The 22,002-nt window shown below is 39.5% G+C and overlaps 1 protein-coding gene across 1 annotated transcript; it reads left to right on the top strand.

Moving 5' to 3' along the window:
- The first annotated feature begins 8,726 nt into the window (after positions 1-8,726).
- On the top strand, positions 8,727-17,774 carry LOC130077743 (E3 ubiquitin-protein ligase TRIM35-like). The gene is made up of 7 exons (XM_056243079.1): positions 8,727-9,267; positions 10,258-10,353; positions 10,551-10,781; positions 10,899-10,921; positions 11,003-11,113; positions 16,735-16,742; positions 17,213-17,774. Exons 1-7 carry the CDS (start codon positions 8,872-8,874, stop codon positions 17,755-17,757), a joined length of 1,410 nt encoding a protein of 469 aa, XP_056099054.1. The 5' UTR covers positions 8,727-8,871; the 3' UTR covers positions 17,758-17,774.
- The last annotated feature ends 4,228 nt before the right edge of the window (positions 17,775-22,002 follow it).

The following is a 22,002-nucleotide window of genomic DNA, read 5'->3' as shown; positions in this document are numbered from 1 at the left end:
ATTTTCTTGTTATCTGGGCTACCACCCGCCTCTGTTTCCCTCTCAGGAACCCGATGCCGCCGTTCCCTCGGCCCAGGCCTTTATACTGCGCTGTCGTCACACTTGGAGGAGGTTGGGGTCAGCTCTTTGCCAGACCAGGGAATGCACCCGTCGTATTGAAGATTTGAGCATGACAGAAAATTAATGTTGAATGTTCTGATTGGTATTTTTGATGTAAACTCCCTTTGCGCTCTTTTTTTTTGTTTTTTAGATATTTGTTCTGTTGTACAGCACAATGGCCAACTACTGTTGTTTTTGTTGTGCTACATAAATAAAATTTGATTTGATTTCATCATGACAGACCCTGGAGAAACTCTCTGACAAATATAGAGCAATAAATAAAACATGTATAAGCATTTTGAGGTAGTTTATAATTAATAGTTTTGTATTGTTCTTTTGTGTTTTATTCAAAGTTTTACAGCATTATTTTTTAACATTTCAATGCAGGTTCATTTTGAATACATTTTACTTGAAGAAATCCTGACGTTTCTGTTTGACCTGTTTGTACACACCCAAAGGTGATCATAAACTCCTCCTTCTTACAACACTAACCAGGAAGAGACTTGTTATTTCTTCTTTCTGTCACACCGACTTTGTCTTAACAAAAGCAATAAAGAATAAGCAATAGAGAATGTGGTGGCAATTTTAATGATATTCATTGATCTTTAGTTAAATATAGATGATTCAAAGAATGTCACATGTGTGTCTCTCACTTGTAGTGAGAGAAGATTCTGTTTATGTACCTGGGGAGGCAGAAGAGGGAGACACTCCAGAGAACAGACGAACAAGGACCTCTGACCTAGATGTCAGAAGGCCACTTAGTGCAGGGGAGCTTAGTGGGCCAACTAGTGACGTCTATGGAAAACTACTGGGAGGAAGGCTCTGGGGGGAAGAAGGCCTTGAAACTAAGATAAAAGCTAGTTCAGTCTGTCTGGGGGTGTGTCACTCTTCTGCACAGGGTAACAACTGTGTATTAGACTGCTCCTATTCTTGCAAGAATAAATACTTCTATTCTATATAATTTGACTCTGAGTGTCTCTTACGCAGTGATGTTTGTTTGAGATGAATTTTTGCCACAACAGTTTTGGTGTCAGAAGTGGGATTCCTTGGACGTGCCTCCTGGACCTGAGATCGGACGGTGTTTGGCCACCTGGACTAAGTAAGTTCCAGCTCTACCTCGTAAACTTGAGAGAGAGGGGCCGACCGATGTCAGGGCCGGGAGAATCGACCACTGGAATCTAAAGAACCCGGTGGCAACAGAAGCATCTCTGGTAAGAGACAGTTCAATTTATTTTCTTTTGGGTAAGTTAATTAAATTCAGTTTAATTGGGGAGAAGAGTGAAATTGAACCATATTGGCTGAAGGCTGTTTCTGTGGTACGTAATCTGAGATTAATTGAGATCTATATAGATCAAGAAATTTCAAACAGATACGAGGGAAAATAATCTGAAATTAATTGAGGTCTGTAACAGAACAAGAAATTTCAAGCAGATAAATAATCTGGGATTAAGTGAGAACTGTAACAGATCAAGAGATTTCAAACAGATAGGTAACCTGAAAATTAGTTGTTCCACGACGGAGCAAATTGTTTTTAGGTACTGAGGCTAATTAGGGGGAACCAGAATTTTTTGGTAAACCATAATTAGGAGGGCACTAATAGTGCAACCCGACCGATTTGGGTTAAAAGAAAAGAGTCGGATTTGTTAGGGACGCCTAAACAAATTAAAGAAAACGCGCGTTGAAGAGAAATCCACAGGGAACAGAAAACAGCCAGTATGGGAAAATCTCAGAGTAAGCATGCCAAATTTGATACACCGGTTTTCTGTAGAACTAGGAAAGTATGGGGGGAAATGTATGTTTTAGATATTGGGAAAAAAAACTGAGAAAATACCATGATCATGAGCTACCATGAGCACAAATAGACTAAGAGTGTGCGAGAATCAGTGGAACAGGGCAGCGGGACAAAAGGTTGTTGTGGCTGCGTTCAACATGTGTGTAAAAAATGTGTGTGTGGGGATTGTTCAAACAATCATGTACTGGTTAGATAATGAAGGAACTGGCATGTTTGAGAAAAGAAAGGAGAGGATAATGAAGGAACTGGCATGTAGGGAAAAGAAAGGAGAAATATAGTAGACAACTATATGTGATGAAAATAGACATGGTCTGACAGAATTTATGGAAGTCAAATTAACTGTTTAAATGATATGAAAAGTTTTAGAATAAAATAAGGCATTGTATGATTGACAGGGATTAACATGATATGAAGAATGTTTTAAGCAGAATGGGGAACAATTCTAGATTTTGATAAAATAATGATTGAAATGATGATATATCTGCTTTATTTTATTAATGTTAAGAAAATAAGGGTATTGAAGCAAGTAGCTATAATGGTTGTCTGTGTAATTTACGGACTGAGTAATATAATCTGTTTTGGAGAAACAGTAGAGATAAGACTGAGACAATAATGTGATGGAAGGAAAAAAGGCTTCAAACCAGTGGAAATGAAAATAATGATGTACAAATTGTTACACTTTATGAAGAGTAACGGAACAGTCCGGGAAAATAAATAAGTAAATAAATAGTGAGACAGAAGAGAGCAAATGCTGTAAACAGCTCTGCTCTGAAGATCTCACTTTGAAGAGATTTGCAGATGATGTTTTGTAAAAGATAAGCTGGGATAACAGCAACAGTACTTGTAATTAGTGTTGTTGATGATAATACCAAATTAGTAAGGTAAAGACAGAAAACAAATTCGAATATTTTGAGCATTTTCTGTGCTGCTCATGAAATTATGTTCTGCCAATAATAATGATGAAGAGTATGATTTGGCTATTGTGATTGAATCCGCCATTGGTGGATGGTCAAAGGAATACAGAGAACTGCTTATCAGTGGGTCTGTTTACATTCCTGAATGGGACACACACTGCTTCAAGGGTGTGCAGTTAGTTGAAGCCCTTTGGAAGCTCACAGTGATCAAACTGCAAGGTGTCTGATGCTGTAGTTGAGGCTGACACACGAACCAACCAGATGACAGAGAGTGTCTTGATTGTGGTCAGCAGGACCATTTAACACGTGACACATTTCTGATAATAATGTGGGGTTGAAAATAGATCAGTGTTTAAATGACGACAGTGACAATTTTTGGTCTGAGAAATAAGAGATAAAAAACAAGGTCAAAAGATTGAAGTCTTAAAGTGAATCCTTTTGTGACTCCAACAAATGTGAGTTGCAAAATATGTAAAGGTAATATAGAGAGACAGATCTCAAAGATGATTTATAATAACTGCAAAAGAGGCAGAGTAGCCTTGTCAAAGTTAGTGTGAATCCTGATTGGAGACTGATAAACTCCTAGAAAAAAAAACTTTTGAAGTCAGATATTAAGTTATGGTAATTGAGAACTTGACAACTAAAATTGAGATTGAGAAATGTGAAACGTTATTGAGAACTAGAATAATTACCATTATGTAAGAACAAATAAGCAGAAGCAGTAGGCTACTGAATTAACAGTTGCTAAATGTAAAATGTGTTGAAAGGCATCTGATTAAACAAACAGCTTGAAAAGTTGACCATGAAAGAACTAGAAGCTGATGTTTTGCTTTCAAAAGATAAGTTTGTTATGGGCTGTATTGAAACAGTTCGCTTATCTAAAATCTGATGTGTGCTGTGCCTGAAACAGCCAGTGCGACAGAGACTCAATCTGAGTGGAAATTTGTAATGTCTAAATTCCCTGAGATGGGCAAAAGACAAATATAAATAATATGTTTATTTGAAACCGTATGTAATTTCTGGCACAGATGCCTTCAGCTGGGATAGAGTTAAAAGATGATAGATAAAAGTTTGATGTTAGAAGTATATGAGATAGCAGTGTACCATCCAATAGAGTCTCAGAGTCTCTCTCATTCAATGAGTCAGCTAAAAGCTGGTATCTGTGATAATAAGTAAAGCACAGTGTTTCAGTTGAAGGATCATAGACACAGAGATGTTTTAAAAATAAAACTGAATGACTTTAAAGAAGTATTTAAAATAATAATACAGATAGAGATGACATTTTGATCAGCTTATTTTAGGACCAGTAACTTCTTTGTCTCATTTAGTCTCCACCATTCAGGACCGATGGCTCCGGCTACAGATGAAGTACACTGAATGTATGGTTGTGATCTAAATTCACTGAGTATAATCCAAGTAGCTAGGTTGCTGCTTTTAAGATAGTTAATGGATTTAAGTGATTAAATACTGTTGTTATTGACCTGTCTCCCTGTGTGAACACTACTAGGCAATCCGAATGGCCCTGGTGACTCTTGAACGTGCCTTTCCTAAGCTCCAGAAAACAGCTGAGTTATGTTGAAGAGAACTGATTGTGTGATTGGAAAGAGCGGTCACCAGTGGGCACGAGTGACCATCTCTATGACGGGTAAGACCTTCTTTGGCCAGACAGGGGGCAACCCAAGCCAGAGTGGATCACGTAAAGTCACTGGGCATCTCAAGATGGAGGTGTTTATGTGAGAAAGGTATGAGAGTGGAGCGGATGACTGTGAGGCCAGCAGCATCCTTTATCGTTAGGGCGGATGAGCTGTGAGGAGTTACAGGCAGTCTGACCCAGAAACGTGAATGTTCCTCTATACCAATCACAAGAAACCGCATTAGTTGTATGGCTTGGTTTTTTTTATTGTGACAAGCGTCTGCAAATATGCCAGGGGAAAACACCCTGATGGAGATTATAGATAAAGGGCTAACAGGAGTGGGCTTTCAAGAGCCAGCTGAGGCCATGAAGTGATTCCCATTAGTTGTTGTGGAGACAGTAGCAAAACTTTTTATGTACTGGTTGCCTTATGGGCAAGGAAAATCATAGTGTTGATTTTGAACTAATAGGTCTATGACATAGTTTTAACTCTTGAAGGTCGTTAGACATGGTGGTGGCTAAAGATGAAGACAGCTTTTGATTTAAGAAAAGCCTGGATAACAAAGGTGAATGGTCAAAGGTTATTGTAATGAATACAAATTTTGTCTAAGTTACAGCCTTAGGAGGCTGGTGGAAAAATTATTTGTTTATAGTGAGAGAGACTGCCTGCGTTGGAGGAAGGGATGGTAACTGTGTCTGTCTTTCTGTTATCGGCCTGCCTGAGCAAGCTGAAGCAAAATAATGATAATGAAACAAAACAACCCAGCTGACTTGTCTAAAAATCAAATGAATAATGAACAAGACGTGCTTTGAAAGTGGTTAAGATACCATGTAAAATTAGGTAGAAGCTACAGGAAAAATGGTAAGGTTAAAATCTTATTTAAAATTTAAATCTTTTAGCAATAATATAAAGAAAAGTGAACATTGAGAATGAGCAGTTAACATATGTGTGTCTAGTACGAGTGTGTGTGATGGTGACAGCACTTTATGTCTTGTATGTATTAGTTTGGGGCACTAATATTCCGCCTGAATGGTGTGTATATTGCGTCATTAACCTCTGGAATGAGTTTATCATTACAGATGGGTTAAGGCAAATGACAAATTTTAAAGAAGCTGATAATTCTGATGAAAAGACAATACAGAACATGGGACAAGCTTTAAGTTGATTGGCCATCAAGCTCTGTCTGGTAGTAATAATTTTGTCATACATAATGTAGATTTGAAGATCAGTAAATTGGAATTGTGTAGTTGTAGATCACCATCTGGCATGGGCTGAGATAAATGAAAATGTTGTAGATTTGAGGGAAACAACAAAGTGACATATTGGCTAAGTCAACATGAAATTATCAAGAGAACCCCTCACATTTATGATTATTGTGAACAAAGGGGGAGAAATGATTGACTGACATTGACCAAGTCTGCACAGCACGACCTGACCTGATAGAAACAATTGATGACTTTGGAAATGTTTGTAGATGACTGACTTGAGAGACCAAACAACAGGCCTGAAAAGCAAGATTCGCTGTGAGACTGAGGGCCGTTGCCTTTCAAATACTTCGAGAAGAAGATGAGATTGTGGCTTTAAGTGAAGAATGTAATATTTTTGTTTCAGAGGCAGAGAAATTTGTCTGAAGGACAACGTTTGGGTTAGTGTTGATGGCAAACTTTATAAAAAACACTATGTTAAATGTTATGTTAAATTGATGCTCGAGTTGTGTCGTGCATCAAGAGGGAGATGGTATAACAATTGCCAAATATGGTTTATTAAGGGGTTCACATTTGCTGAATAAATGTTGGGAGAGCACTAGGGGTAATTTGATAAAAGCCCTGAAAGAAGCCATTTTTTCTGCCTAACAAAATTGATGTCTGTGAGTGTGCCACACACACCAATAACAAAGATTGTTTCAACAGGAAACGCCAGGGCATCGAAGGACACGGGAGAACAGTAGACAAAAGAAACTACGTACTTTACTATCTGACAATAACCTCGAAATTTGTTTCTCTTTACAGAGAGCATGCAGGATTGGGAGACAGGGCAAAATGTGCCAATAAAATAATGGTTATGGATGAATTTGGCTAACTGTCCTGGCCTGGGTTATTATTGTGGCAGAAAGGTGCTACACCTGCGCAGCGCATAACTTAAAATTTTCCTTTTACAGAATGTCAGGATGGATTGGATCAAACAGAACTAATTCTGTTCCAAATGTATAAATATTGTGTGGACATGAGCAAAGTGGGTTGAGTGTTTTTCAGGGTAAAAGGACCCCGAGTGCTATTAAGTGAGCAAGAAATTATCCGGAGATAATGTTTCAGGTTGTTGATTCCACAGGTCACACCAAAGGGGACGAGGGGCTGTCAAGCGGTCACTAACAAAATACTTAAGGTCTCCATTCACAGGTGACAGTTCACTCCAGTGGGGGTGCGGTCGTGATATAAGGGAAAACCTTATAAGGATCAGAAAATGGTTGGAGAGTGTGACACCTGGGTCCAAGCCTCTCTCACCTACACCAACAGACCACAACCATCCCATAGTCCATGGGGCGAACGAGATGATCAACACGCCTGGAGGAGGATGTGAACCAACTAATGGTTTAAGAATGTGGTTTTGTGATTATTTTGAGGATTTTATTTGATTAAATCAAAATAGGGCTTAGTATTGATATACAGTAGATCAAAAGATTTGATTGGTTACTTATTCATTAGGAAATATTTAAGGAAAATGTTTTTGGGAAGAGAAGATCTATTAATTAATGTAAATTATAGGGATAATTGTTGAAGCTTATTAAGTAGAACCACAGCATGTTTGAATTAAAAGTTAAAGGTAAAAGAACAGGGAACGTCCGTGGGGCGAACGAGATGATCAACACAACTGATGGTTTAAGTTTAACAGAAGAATCTGTTTTTGTGATGATTTTGTTTGATTGAATCAAACTAGGTATTGATTTGATTGTAAATGTAGAAAATATATTGATTGTGTCTGTAATGGAAATATTAGAGTTAATATTGAACAACTGCATTGGTTAGAATAATGGATAAAATTATAAGACTTCTCTGGTTAGATTTTGTTAAATATGGCATTAAATAGAGCTTACTAAATTGAATTAGAAGTGAACACAATATGGTTAGGAAAACCGAGGTGAAATATGGAGATGGGCGTAGATTAATGGAAAAGGCTTAATGATAGGAGTTAGGATTGTTATTCTAATAATTTTGTTATTCATGGGTGAATATGATAACAGTGACAGGTGAAACATGCTGTCTGTTCAATTGGTGAAAATGACAGTCTATCCCAAGGATGAACAAAATTATGTGACGATACAGGTAGCGGGAGCTACAGTGAGATATGTGTTAAATGTATGTTCTGTTTGTTTTTCTTCTATTTGTTTATTTTCTGAGAAAGATTAAGGGCAAAAGATTTAAAGAGGGTTAAAAGCAGCGGTCATCCGTGTTACGAGATGGTGTACAAAGATAGGGTTTGAAACTGAGTGATTTTTATTATACTTTTATCTGTTTGTTTCCTTACTATGTTATAACTACCTTTTTCCTTACTGGCGTGACTGAGGGTCTGTTTACAGGAGCGCAGGAACAGTGATTTCTCACTTAGCCCGGCACCGTAAACATGTTTACTTGCTTGCTAAAATATTACGGGGCCTTTCCCCCACAAAAACAGCCTTATGCTTCTTCATTCTAAACTTTTCTTCACAGGTTGAAGGAGAGTGATCATTTATGCAAAAATCAGAGATGAAGAGTATAAGTGTGATGATATGACTTAAAATTTGTCTTATTGTTTATTATTGTGATTATGGGTAATCAGAATGATAAAAAGTGAGGAGTTGTGGTGGCAATTTTAATGATATTCATTGATCTTTAGTTAAATATAGATGATTCAAAGAATGTCACATGTGTGTCTCTCACTTGTAGTGAGAGAAGATTCTGTTTATGTACCTGGGGAGGCAGAAGAGGGAGACACTCCAGAGAACAGACGAACAAGGACCTCTGACCTAGATGTCAGAAGGCCATTTGGTGCAGGGGAGCTTAGTGGGCCAACTAGTGACGTCTATGGAAAACTACTGGGAGGAAGGCTCTGGGGGGAAGAAGGCCTTGAAACTAAGATAAAAGCTAGTTCAGTCTGTCTGGGGGTGTGTCACTCTTCTGCACAGGGTAACAACTGTGTATTAGACTGCTCCTATTCTTGCAAGAATAAATACTTCTATTTTATATAATTTGACTCTGAGTGTCTCTTACGCAGTGATGTTTGTTTGAGATTCATTTTTGCCACAACAAGAACAAAGAGGAAAACTTTACAGAAGGATTTTTGTGAAGTTCATTTCTGAACAGACAGCAGATCTTTGATTCTTATTGTGATTCACTTTTGAAAACCGTCGTTCAGAAAGTGAAAGTAAAGTTTAGTTTGCAAGACTCAAACGGTGAAAATGGCTTCAGCAGCTGAAGATGAGTATATTTGTCCTGTTTGCTATGAAATCTTCAAGGCTCCTGTTCTTCTGTCCTGTAGTCACAGTTTCTGTAAAGAGTGTCTACAACAGTTCTGGAAAACTAAGAAAACTCAGGAGTGTCCTGTCTGCAGGAGAAGATCCTCAAAAGGTGAACCTCCATTCAATCTAGTGTTAAAAAACTTGTGCGAGTCGTTCCTGAAGGAGAGAAATGAGAAACGTTCATCAGGATCTGAGGAGATCTGCAGTTTACACAGTGAGAAACTCAAACTCTTCTGTCTGGAGGACAAACAGCCAGTGTGTTTAGTGTGTATTAATTCACAAAAACATGACAATCATAAATTCAGACCCATCAGTAAAGTGGTTTCATTATATAAGGTAAGACAAATGTTTCTTGTTTCACATGTAAAGAACAATAATTAGTCATAAACATAGATATCATCACATTCACGCATTACTATTTCAATGTCATTTTAAACTTTATATGACATTTACTGTGCGGGAAAATTATTTTCCCATCCTGATTTCTTATGTTTTTGTGTCTCATACTAAATAGGGAGGTCTGAATCCAGACTGAACATTTTCATAGATATCATTATTTAGGAAAAATGAGCACAATTGAGCGGACATCTTTAGTTCAGCCTCATTTGAGGGTTCTCAAGCATGAACTGCCTGTTTAAGGTCCTGCCACATCTTCTCAATTGGTTTCAGCTCAGGCCTTTGACAAGGCCACTCCAAAACTGTAATTGTGCTTTTTTGAGCCGTTCAGAGGTGGATTTACTCACTATTCTTTGAATCATTGTCTTGTTGCTTGAGCTTCAGTTTGCAGACTAGAGATAGGATATTGTCCTTTAGCATTTTCTGATAGAAAGCAGAAAAAACAGTTTATACGATGTTGTTCTTGGCCTTTGGTGACGTTGAGCCACTTCTGGGATGGTTTGCTTCTGTCCTGAGTTTTTTCCATTTGGATATAATGGCTCTCGCTGTGGTTCTTTGAGTCCAAGAGCCTTTGGAAAAGCTTTGTAATCCATCACAGACGGATGTATTTCAATCACCGTCTTCTTCATCATTATTCCTGGAGTTTCTTTCACCTTTGTTATAGTGTGTTACTGTTTAAGACCTTTTAAACAACTTCATGCTGTTGAAAAAGTCCTATTTAAGTGTTTATTTGATTGAACATCTGCAGTGATCAGGACTGGTTGTGTTTAGTCCAGCTGAACAACATTATCAATTTAGCATGAGATTTAAACAAAAACAGAAGATATCAGGGTGGCGGTAAATAATTTTGCCAGTATTGTATGATCATATCACTGTATTTTCTTCTCTTCACTGTAATATGGTGTTTAATGTATTTTTGTTCAATTCTAGGAGGAGCTCGATACAGCACTGCAGTCCTTACAACAGAAACTTCAACACAAAGAAGAAAAGAAAGGAGAGTTTGAGAAAACAGCTCAACACATCGATGTGAGGAAACAGAATCAATTTTCATTACAGCTGTAGGATCACTTTATACCATTATGAATTGATATATTTAATATAATTAATTCAAGTTGATTATTTCTGTAAATGACAAGCAGCTTCTGCTCCTGGATCCGCTATATGTCGGGTATCTGAGATTTGTCTTGATTGAGATGATTGAAGTGAATGTGATTTGATTTCAGTCTCAAGCTGAGCACACAGAGCGTCAGATTAAAGAAGAGTTTGAGAAGCTTCATCAGTTTCTCAGAGACGAAGAAGAAGCTACAATCACTGCACTGAGGGAGGAAGAGGAGCAGAAGAAGCAGAGGATGAAGGAGAAGCTGGAGGAGATGAACACACACATCTCAGCTCTTTCACACACACTCAGAGACATGGAGGAGATAATGAAAGACAATGACGTCTCGTTTCTAAAGGTTACAAATCAATCTGGCTTCATTCTCTGTGCATAAAACAACTTGTATAGAGAGACTCATTGACAGTGAGAGTGTTTGATAAGATATTAAAATGTTTTCAAACTCTATATTTTCCAGAACTATAAAGTCTCGATGGAAAGGTAAGTGAGCTGCTCGTATCTCTTCTCTCAGTGGATCTGAACTCAAATTCACTGCAGTTCTGACTCCTGAATGTTCCTCAGAGTCCAGATCTCACAGCCGGATCCACAGATGAGTTCTGGAGCTTTGATTCATGTGTGGCGTTATCTGGGTAACCTGCCGTTCAGAGTCTGGAAGAAGATGCTGGAAACTGTCCAACACAAAGTCATTAAAAAAAATTTATGTTCGCCAGCATCATCTGTTCCTTATGAGCGAGTGTTTTCCAAGTCTGGAGAGGTTGTGAGCAAAAAAAGAAACCGACTCAGTCCAAAAACTGTTGAAAAAATAATGTACCTCAATAAAAATCTTTGAGTGTTCCCCATCCCAAAAATCACCCCCTGCCATGGTTACACAAGCACACCCAACCTATGCCATATTTTCCCAGCACTCTCTCCTAAATAACACAAAACATACATTTATCAATTTTTATTTGTAAATAGAACATTATGCTCAGTATTAGCGTGTGCATCAAAGAGTTTTCAAAGGAAATATAGTTAAAAATCCAAGGGTGATCTTAGCAAAGATGCTTCAGAACTAAAGTAGTTTCTCCAATACTCAAGGGCGTAGATTTGGTTTGAACATTGGGGGGGTTGAAGTTTGGGTATGCCTCCTGATATTGTGATTATGGTATAAATAATGGGGGGGTTGTAATGCATAGATTTAAATATTGGGGGGGTTATATCCCCCCCATCCCCCCCACAAATTACGCCCCTGCCAATACTGCTCACTGATTAATTTGACTGCAGCCTTGCTTTTCGCCAGGAGAGGTCGCTGCAACTGAAGCTTCGAGTAATGAACCCATTTTCGAACCAATTGGCTCAAGTGGTTCAGTACTTCACAAAAGCTTCATTTGGCCATCACTACCTCAGACTCTTCTTCAACCCGCACCACAACCCTGACAGAACGACCGACCACAAAATAACTGAAGAACCGACCAAAATATGGAGGACGCTATGGAGGCTTTTCTATTTAATCTAAATGGGAGTTCTCTGGAGGAATTTGTTGCAGTTTACCTGCATCTGCATCAGGACGTTTACTGGGAGGAGGAGTTCTTAAAGCAGCGGTTCTGGAGAGGACTGGATGATCCACTAACCCAGATACTGCTGCTAGAAGACTTAAATCTTTCTTTTGCTGAATTTATGGACAGAGCTCTGTGGGTTTGTGGTTCTTCCCTCACAGTAACACCAGCTGATCCAGAAATATCTGAGCCAGTTCCTGTCATCTGCCCAGCCGAGCCTTCATCGCTGGTCCCGTCCAGCCCAGAGCTTCACGTCAGCCACGTCCAGCCAGAGCTTCACATCCTCCACGGTCCTGCGCCAGAGACCGTCCAGCCAGAGACCGTCCAGCCAGAGACCGTCCAGCCAGAGAACGTCCAGCCAGAGACCGTCCAGCCAGAGACCGTCCAGCCAGCTCTGGAGGACGCAGTGCTCCTTGTGGGATCCATGGCTGTTTTGTGTGTGTGGGCAGCACACACATGCATTACAGCCCATGAACCCAGCCCTGAGCTTCCTTCGCCGCTGGTTCCGTCCAGCCCTGAGCTTCCTTCGCCGCTGGTCCCGTCCAGCCCTGAGCTTCCTTCGCCGCTGGTCCCGTCCAGCCCTGAGCTTCCTTCGCCGCTGGTCCAGTCCAGCCCTGAGCTTCCTTCGCCGCTGGTCCCGTCCAGCCCAGAGACCCCTTCGCCGCTGGTCCCGTCCAGCCCAGAGACCCCTTCACCGCTGGTTCCATCCAGCCCAGAGACCCCTTCACCGCTGGTTCCGTCCAGCCCAGAGACCCCTTCACCGCTGGTTCCGTCCAGCCCAGAGACCCCTTTACCGCTGGTTCCGTCCAGCCCAGAGACCCCTTCACCGCTGGTTCCGTCCAGCCCAGAGACTAGTAATGACTCTGTCACTCTCCCCATTAAATTTTTGGGGGGGGGCCATAGGGCTTCGCCATGGCCACCCGAAGGGTCCGCACCGCCATGGCCACCCGAAGGGTCCGCACCGCCATGGCCGCCCGAAGGGCCTCCATCGCCATGGCCACCCGAAGGGTCCGCACCGCCATGGCCACCCGAAGGGTCCGCACCGCCATGGCCACCCGAAGGGTCCGCACCGCCATGGCCGCCCGAAGGGCCTCCATCGCCATGGCCGCCCGAAGGGTCCGCACCGCCATGGCCGCCCGAAGGGTCCGCACCGCCATGGCCGCCCGAAGGGTCTCCACCGCCCTGGCCACGCCCATGTCCTGCTCCGCCCTGGCCACGTCCTGCTCCGCCCTGGCCGCCTTCACTTCCTGCTCCGCCCTGGCCGCCTGCACTTCCTGATCCGCCCTGGAGGCTTCCCGTCCCAGTTTGGCCACGCCCTGGCCAGCCTTCAGGGCGCCCGCCCCCCCACCCCATTAATGTTCTACGGCGCGAGGTCGCGCCTTGTTGAAGGGGGGCGTTCTGTCACAGTCTTCGTCTGCACCTGTCTGTCTTAGTCATCTTCACTACACTACCCAGAATCCTCCTTGTCTCCACACCTGTACTCACTCCCTCATTATCCACCTGTCCCTCGTCATCATCATCTGTGTCACCTGTCTTCACCTCGTTAGTGTTCATTTGTCTCTGTATTTAGTTTGCTTCTGTTCATTCAGTCTTGGTCGGTCGTCGTCAATGTATAGTTGTAGTAGTGTGAGTTTTGTCATCCTGCCTGTACCTGTTTTTAGTTTGTTATCAGTAAATGTTTAAATTGGAGCCTTCTTGCCTCAGACTCTTCTTCAACCCGCACCACAACCCGTGACAATACCAAATTTAGTGTAATTTTTCATGATCTACCATGTTCCAGTATGATTTACCATGAATCTAGCATGATTTACCACAGTTTACCATGATTTACCATGTTATAGGATGATTTACCATGATACACCACATTCTAGAATGATTTACTAGGATTGTAGCATGATTTACCATGATTCATCACATTGCTAGCATGATTTGCCATGATACACCATGTAATAGTATTTTTTACTATGATTTACCATGTTTCTATTGTGATTTACCATGATTTCCCACATTGCTGCATTGATGTGAAGTGCCAATAAAAATAAAATGTTAAACTCTGATAAAAAATGATTGTGTTATAATAGTTAACATGGAAAAACTGGTTTGACTTAAGTGCAGAAAAATGGTGAAAATCAAGTGTGTCAAAATGAGAGTGAGCCAATAAGTGGTCTTCTACTGCCCTCTGCTGACCACTCTACTTATTAATAAAGTGGTTTCACGGGTGCTTTTGCACTCATATGTAGACATTTGCTCACACACACACAAAGTCATTATGAAAATATATTTTAATGGTCTATAAGCATTTCATGTCTTTGCAAGCTATTAATCAGATTATTCAGAATTTATACAGAAACATGGGACTACACACACACATTCTATTGTAGATTAAACTGTCTCATTCAGGGTTCACATTTGTCAATGTGACAATGAATTTTTACTAAATGTGAGTGTCAATGTTAAAATAGTGATTTTATAAAATCTAAATATGAATTATAGAACAATAATACTACCATTATGACAAAAATACTATTTTAAACAGCAGGGGGCAGTAGAATACCACTTATTGGCTTAATAGCTTAAAAGTTATACCTTTTCTGATATTTATTGATCTAGTCCAGAGAATTGTACTGCACTGGTTTAGAACATTATGATATGAACATTATATGATCATAGATGGAAAACACCATTTACAGCCAATACAGGCAATTTACCATAGGAAATATATGGTTTTAAAGATTTTTAACAGTTATCGCGCCACCTATGGTCCGATCTCCATGAAACTTTGCATGCTTCTTCAGCCTGTTATGACACATATGCTCATCAATTTTTGTGAAGTTCTGAGTTTTCCTTTAGGATTCATAGGCTTTTGGGTGCATTTTGTCACGCCCCTTTTCTAAATAACCATTTAATACCATGCGAAAAATAAAAAAGTTCAACTTTCTTTCGATAAGTATTGATCTAGAGAGTCCAGAGAATTGTCCTAGACTGGTCTGTAGTGATGGGAAGTCCGGTTCTTTTCCGCGAACCGGTTCTTTCGGACAGTTCGTTTCAATGAACCGGTTCAAAAAACCGGTTCACCAGTTCTTTTACGTCATCACGTAATGACGTCAATTCTATCATCCCGGTGGATAAAAATACTTTAAATTAAAGGCATTTGAAATCATAACTCATAGTGTAAATAATAGTACTCATCGTCATAATCATATTGGATAAGTTTCTTAAATTTACGTTTTGCAAACGAACCCAGCCTACAGGCGATGTGCAAACACGGATGTTTTACATGTCTTAAAGATCATCATTCTATTTTGTTATTAAATAAACTTACATTTTGCCAAATTCGGCCCCTCATTTAAGTCCTCGGTTCACCCGTGCTGCGTGCTCATGTATCAGCACAGCATCAGTTGGCCGAAATAAAGTTTTGTTTAGAGACGGTGTTATCACGCATGCGCAGTATCTCCAGCTCATCGGTTCTCCGTATCGAACGTGTCCGAAAGAAACAGTTCTCGGTTCTGTACTGGTGATTCAAGAACTGCAACAACCAGTTCTTGACTAAAGAACCGTCATAGGCCTGTGTGTGCTGAGCTGAGAACTGCTGAAACCAGAATACAGTCGACAAAACTAAAAAATCGATGCATGTCTCCTGTTTAATACGTTACGTTTTTAACACATTATAAACATTTACTAAGCAGTGCACCATTAAAACCTTGGAAAGAGTTTACATCAAAGATTTATATCAACGTACTTAGAAATTAAATGAGCTGTTCCTGAAAATGTTATTTTAGTATAATAATAAATGTTTAGTTTGACAGTTTTACAATCCATTCGTTGTGTTTCCAAACTTTAAAATAATACAGTGATAATCCGCTGTGTACCTGTGCGTTTAGTAGAACGCGCATGCGCGGTATCAGCTGCTCGTGCCCAATCTCATCATTTCTCTCAGCACAACATGTCTCAGTTCAGTGAACTGTTGGATTTACTGGAGTAAAATATACCGGTTATATATATAAATATATGGGTTATTTTGATTCGGAGGGACTGTCAGGCTTGTCTGAAAGTGAGTAACTTTAACTTGTGGATCAGCGCTGACGCAAGACGCGAACTGTTTCCAACGATTTAGTCCAATTTAGTGTACTGGTTTGACCGGTTCACTAAAAAGAACCGGTTCAAAAGAACGATTCGTTCACGAACCGGCCATCACTACTGGTCTGGTTCCGATCGGGCGAAAAACCAGGGACTAGTTCGCGAAAGTAGGTTTTGGACAAAATTGGACATAAATCGATTTTGGAAATATACATTTTGACCGCCTTGAGCCAAGGATCACAGTGGTGTAAGAAGCTTGATCCTAAGTGAAACGGTCTAGGCGTTATGAGAAATTTAGTATTTTTGGTTGCTGTAGCGCCACCTATGGGCCAATCGGGGTCATACTCTGATAGGTTCTCCCCAAACTGAGGAGCTACCACCTGGCCAGGTTTCAAGTCTCTAGGCCTTACGGTTTGGGCTGCATGATGCGTTTTAGGTTTATTTTTTATTTTTTTATAGCAATTACAATAGGTTTTCAGCACTTCGGGCTTGAACACCTAATAATAGGCGACCTTTTTGACAGTTATAGCGCCACCTATGGTCCGATCTCCATTAAACTTTGCATGCTTCTTCACCATGTTATTACACATGTGCTCATCAATTTTTGTGAAGTTCTGAGTTTTTATTTATGATTTATAGGCTTTTGAGTGTATTTTGACACGCCCCCTTTTCTAAATGACCCTGTTACAGTGAACCAAAGGGCAGAGTTCAACTTTTTCCAATAATTATTGATCTAGAGAGTCCAGAGAATTGTCCTAGACTGGTCTGGTTCCGACCGGGCGAAAAACCAGGGACTAGTTAGCGAAAGTAGGTTTTGGACAAAATTGGACATAGCAGAAAATTTTAAACACCTAATAAATATCATATTAAATTACTAAGTGAATCTGAAGTGTATTTCAGAAAATCATCAGATCATAGAGCAAACTCATAATGAAAAGTCTATTCCTCATGGTCTATGTTTATGTATTACGATACAATAGTGTTTATTGAATACTGATATTAAACCTGGAGTCTCAATCCATTCTGACAGTAACTGAGAGACCATTGTTATGATAGCATGATTTATGATTTCTTTCAACAAAGTCTTTATATGTATTTTACATTTACATTTCTAATACATCATATCTCATCCTCTAATCTGATGTTCTTCTCTTTGCAGCTCCGTTGACTCTGGATCCAAACACAGCAAATCCTCGTCTCACACTCTCTGCTGATCTGACCAGTGTGTCGCTCAGTGATGAAGTTAAAACACTTCCTGATAATCCAGAGAGGTTTGACTATTATCCATGTGTCCTGGGATCTGAGGGCTTTAACTCAGGAACACACTGCTGGGATGTGGAGGTTGGAGACAATACATACTGGGGTCTTGGAATAACCACAGCATCAATCCAAAGGAAGGGAGAGGATTGCTTTAAGTCTAATGTCTGGTGTGTGTGGTTCATAAACAGCAAATACAGCTCACAATCCCCAGAGCAACCCGAGACTGTCTTTACTGTTAAACAGAAGCTCCAGCGTGTGAGAGTTCAGCTGGACTATGACAGAGGAAAGGTGTCATTCTCTGATCCTGTAACTAACACACATTTACTCACATTCAGGACATCCTTCACAGAAACTGTATTTCCATTCTTATATAATCACTGCACAACTTCTCCTCTGAGGATCTTACCAGTTAAACTGTTTATTACAGAAGAAAATCACAGTTAAATCTGATTCTGCTTCTAGATTAAGGCCCCGTTTACACGAAGGGAAAACGCAGATATTTCCCTGCGGTTTGGCCTCTCATTTACACGAAAACTCAGTTTTTTTATCACAGAAAACGATTATTTCTAAAAACTCCGGCCAAAGTGGAGATTTCTGAAAACGCTGGTTATGTGTTGCCGTGTCAACTGGGAGAAACGGGGTTTTAGGTTCTCTCTTGTCGATTCTGAGGATTATGATTGGCTTGCATGGATTTATCCTTCTCCCTACACTGCCCCCCATAGGTTTGGCATAGTTATGATGGCGCTCACGGCGTATTTATGCGGGTTTTGTGCACAATGTTATTATTGAAAACGGGGGGGGGGGTAAACTTTGTTTACACACTGATCTAAAGACAGAGGCTTGAACAGTCACACAATTTTGTGCCATTCCTGAAACATAGTACATACCTGTCCATAGTACATTTCCGAGGTGTTTGATTTTTCATTTTACCATGTTTATGTACAGAGTCTCCTGTGAATGTTGAAGTCAGCAGGACTCATCAGTGAGGCAGAGGAAATGGGAAGATAGATACATGCTGTGTCTGCTGGGAGACCCATGCTCGCTGGACAGGATAGAGTAGAGATAACACTGCGTTCTATTATGTCAACGAACCGATTTTTGTCAACGAACCGATTCGGCCCTCGTATATGACGTCACTTCTACACTTCAAGCGTTCTGGTATGTTTTGCGCGTCCGAGTCGGAGAAAAAACATGGACACCACCCAGAAAGCTGTTGCTATGGTAACACTGGCCGAGTACCAGGCGCTTATCAAAACACAGCCATTTGAACTTCTAAAATTTTCACTTTATTTCATGTTTTAGTTATCTTCTGTTAGCAACGCTAGCCACGTTAGTAACACCCATTTGAAACAAGGCTTCATTCAATATTGCACTCAGAACAAGGCCGATTCCCATACCCACAGGCAGTGATACAGACGCAGTAAGGTATAGCAGTAATACGAGCGATTATTGTTCGATATGATATCATATAACATATGATTATTGTATTGTAACATGACTCATATGTTTATTAACAAGGTTGGGGAGGAGCAGGTGCAGATAATTAACCCAATCAGCACAAGTGGAGATCAACTCAGGACAAGATAAATAACAGCATAACCCTCCTTTGTTCCTTGTCAGTTTATCATCATCCCACCTCCACCCCATCTCCACACTTCTAGTTCCATCTCTAGTTCCATCTACTCTTACCAACAGGGGGAGTACTCTGGGTTTGGGCAGAAACCCCGAGCTCGGAGCCCTCCACCCGGACAGCACGCCAAGTACGCATAACCTTTACCATAATAATTATATGTAGATGTGAACTCGTAAACAGGTTTTAAAAAAAATAAACAGGGTGTGCGTTCTGCTTCTCAGTAACCGTGAACTTTTTTTCTGGAGCACGTCTCTAATCTTCAACACAACTCAGCTAATACTATTCACCCAGCCATAAGCAATATATCTTTTAAATCATTTGAGTTTGTACTTTTAAATGATCCGATTCAAAACTAAAATAAATATTATTCGTTGATGTCATCTATATAAAAAGAGAGATGTGTCAGCCCGTCTCATTATCTTTCTCTCAGCTCATTATTCTGGTAATGTGACACGCCCACGGAGAGCACGCGCTATTCAAACGCAAATATGTGAAGCAACACATTGAGATGCGTTAACGCCCATAAACTCTGAAAACATATATATTTTTTAGTCAGATTACTGTCGTCTTGCGCGGCTATATGAGGAACAATCCTGGGACATTTACCACAGAACAAGTGCTGGTTTATTTTGACTTGCAACAGATTCAGCTGAGAAGTAAGTGTTTTATGCAAGTGCTTTGTTCTAATCGCGATATAGAATAACGTTAGTGTCTGTAAACGGAAAAATAGCATACTGTTTAAATGTGAATCATGTTGTGTGTGTGTGTGTGTGTGTGTGTGTGTGTGTGTGTGTGTGTGTGTGTGTGTGTGTGTGTGTGTGTGTGTGTGTGTGTGTGTGTGTGTGTGTGAATGAATGAATGAATGAACGTACAGATACGCACTGTTACAGACTAAATAAAAGACAACATTTCGACTAGTTTTGGATAAAGTTTTTAGTCTAAAATAGAAATCAAATAAGCTTTTGTTAGCAGTTTCTGCTCATATGTTAAATATATAGTATTTATAGTTATTATATTATAGTATATAGTATTATTTTGTCAATAAACTAATCAACTAAGATGTTATAGTGTTTGTTCCAATGCAAGCTATATCAAAATAATGAATCCTCAACTTTGAAATATGTATGATCAAACTAAGACATTTATGGGAAAAGACAAATTTCTTTTCAAGATGTTTCCAACTCTAACTTTGAACTGAAATAAAACCATGTCTATATGGTGAAGGGTGTGTGATAGAAGTGTCCAGACATATGCACCCTGTATTTTAAAGAAGAACATTTAAGTATTTGCGATACATTATTCATTCACAAAGAATTCAAGGACATTATTCATGTTCCTAAAGGTTGGAGTTTTCCTCATTTTTTTTAATTAAGGCATTAAGATTTTGTATTCCTCTTTTTAGTCAACTTTAGTATGGGTGTGTTCACTTATTCTAAGCAGTGTGTGTGTGTGTGTGTGTGTGTGTGTGTTGTAGATAAATCCAAACAATCTAAAAGCCATTCTTTTTTAAATCTCCTCATTCTTTGTGCAAGGCTTAGCCTATAATGATATGGCCTGATAGCACCTAATAGGGCCATTATGGGAGGGTCTTTGTCTTTCTCTGGTGTGGAATGCCACACATATTAATGAGAGATCATGCCTCCTTGCATAAAGCTTTCTCAAACAAAACACGTCATTAAAAATGTAAAAGACTTTATTGACTTATCTGAATGAGTAGTCAGGATGATTCTCACATAGTTTTGGAGCAAATATTCTAGACTATGTGATACAATTTTCAAAAGTCTTGTGAAGAAATGATCAATATGTGTTTTGTGGCCTTATTTCAGCAACTTTCATTTTTATTTTTTTCAATAACCAAGCATACATAATATTCTCTCAAAAATACAAACAAGTACATACATGTTGCTAACAGATCATGGTAGCCCCGTTTGTGCTATATAGAGTGAATTTTCACCTTTGCCATTAACATGTTTATAAATAACTGAAAAAAGCACAAATATCAGTGCATGTCAAAACATCCCAAGGGCCCCAAAAACACCCTGGTCCCCAGAGGGTTAAGGACAAAAATGTCCCCATTGAAACCCTTTAAAACTGGCTATTTCTTTTTATCCCAGAGCCATTTAATAAAATGATGCAGTGTTTGTTAATAGGCTTTTGTTCTGTTGGTAAGGCTTTAAAATAAAAAATGATGGTGCCGTTTTCTCAGGTTTGGCCTATAAATTGAATACTCGCTTTTTTCCTGTTTTCTGCTTCTGCATTTTAGAGTCAATTGGATAAATAATTGTGTAATACTTGTGTTTGTGTTGCTGTGAGGTTTGTGTGCTAAAAATTGTATTTGTGCATGTAATAGTTGATAAAGAGAAATTATTGTATTGTAAATCCCAAAGTAATTATCATTATTTTATATTCAATACTTATGTAACCATTAAACAAGTCATAAAATAATGAAAGTATGTTTAAATTCATGTTTTCAATATGTAAGACAAGATAAAGTGTCAACACATTTTAGTAATCTTCTTGCCTGTGAAATCTTCATTTGTTCATATGTATATTATCCTATAACTCAAGTTCAGAAACATTTGAATGTACTAGCAGCTGTTTATATATTCATGCATAATGATTGACAGAATAACACAACAAACTAGATACTTTCAAACCGTTATTTAAACGGGGGTTTACTTAGGGGAAAATGGATGAGACTTTGATGTCAAAGGCCTGAAAATACCATAAATATAAAACTGAATGTCTTACCATGTTTTCATTCAAATTTGAGGATGATACGCCCAAAAATGTAGTTTCTGTAAGCTTTTATTCAAGAAATGTCTAGGCTTTTTAAATTTTTTTATAAAAAAGGCCATTTGGAGACTCCAGAGACACCTGGTAACCAAATGACATAAGGAGTCAACACTACAGATATGTATATCAATTCATAACTGCTACCCACCAAACCACACAAGAAAACACAACTTCAGAACAACATTTGAACATTAACTAAAAACGTCTCGGGTTACGACTGTAACCCTTGTTCCCTGAGGAGGGAACTCAACACTGCGTCG

The sequence above is a fragment of the Rhinichthys klamathensis genome, unplaced genomic scaffold (genome assembly GCF_029890125.1).
Source record: "Rhinichthys klamathensis goyatoka isolate OS25496 unplaced genomic scaffold, OSU_Roscu_1.1 h1tg000775l_1, whole genome shotgun sequence".
Lineage (NCBI taxonomy): Eukaryota > Metazoa > Chordata > Actinopteri > Cypriniformes > Leuciscidae > Rhinichthys > Rhinichthys klamathensis.
This window is presented reverse-complemented; position numbering and strand designations above follow the sequence as displayed.

Coding starts and splice junctions, on each gene's coding strand:
- LOC130077743 (XM_056243079.1), top strand. CDS start 8,872: ATGGCTTCAGCAGCTGAAGATGAGTATATTTGTCCTGTTTGCTATGAA. Junction 10,782..10,898: donor ATGACGTCTCGTTTCTAAAG/GTTACAAATCAA, acceptor TATATTTTCCAG/AACTATAAAGTCTCGATGGA. Junction 10,922..11,002: donor TATAAAGTCTCGATGGAAAG/GTAAGTGAGCTG, acceptor AATGTTCCTCAG/AGTCCAGATCTCACAGCCGG.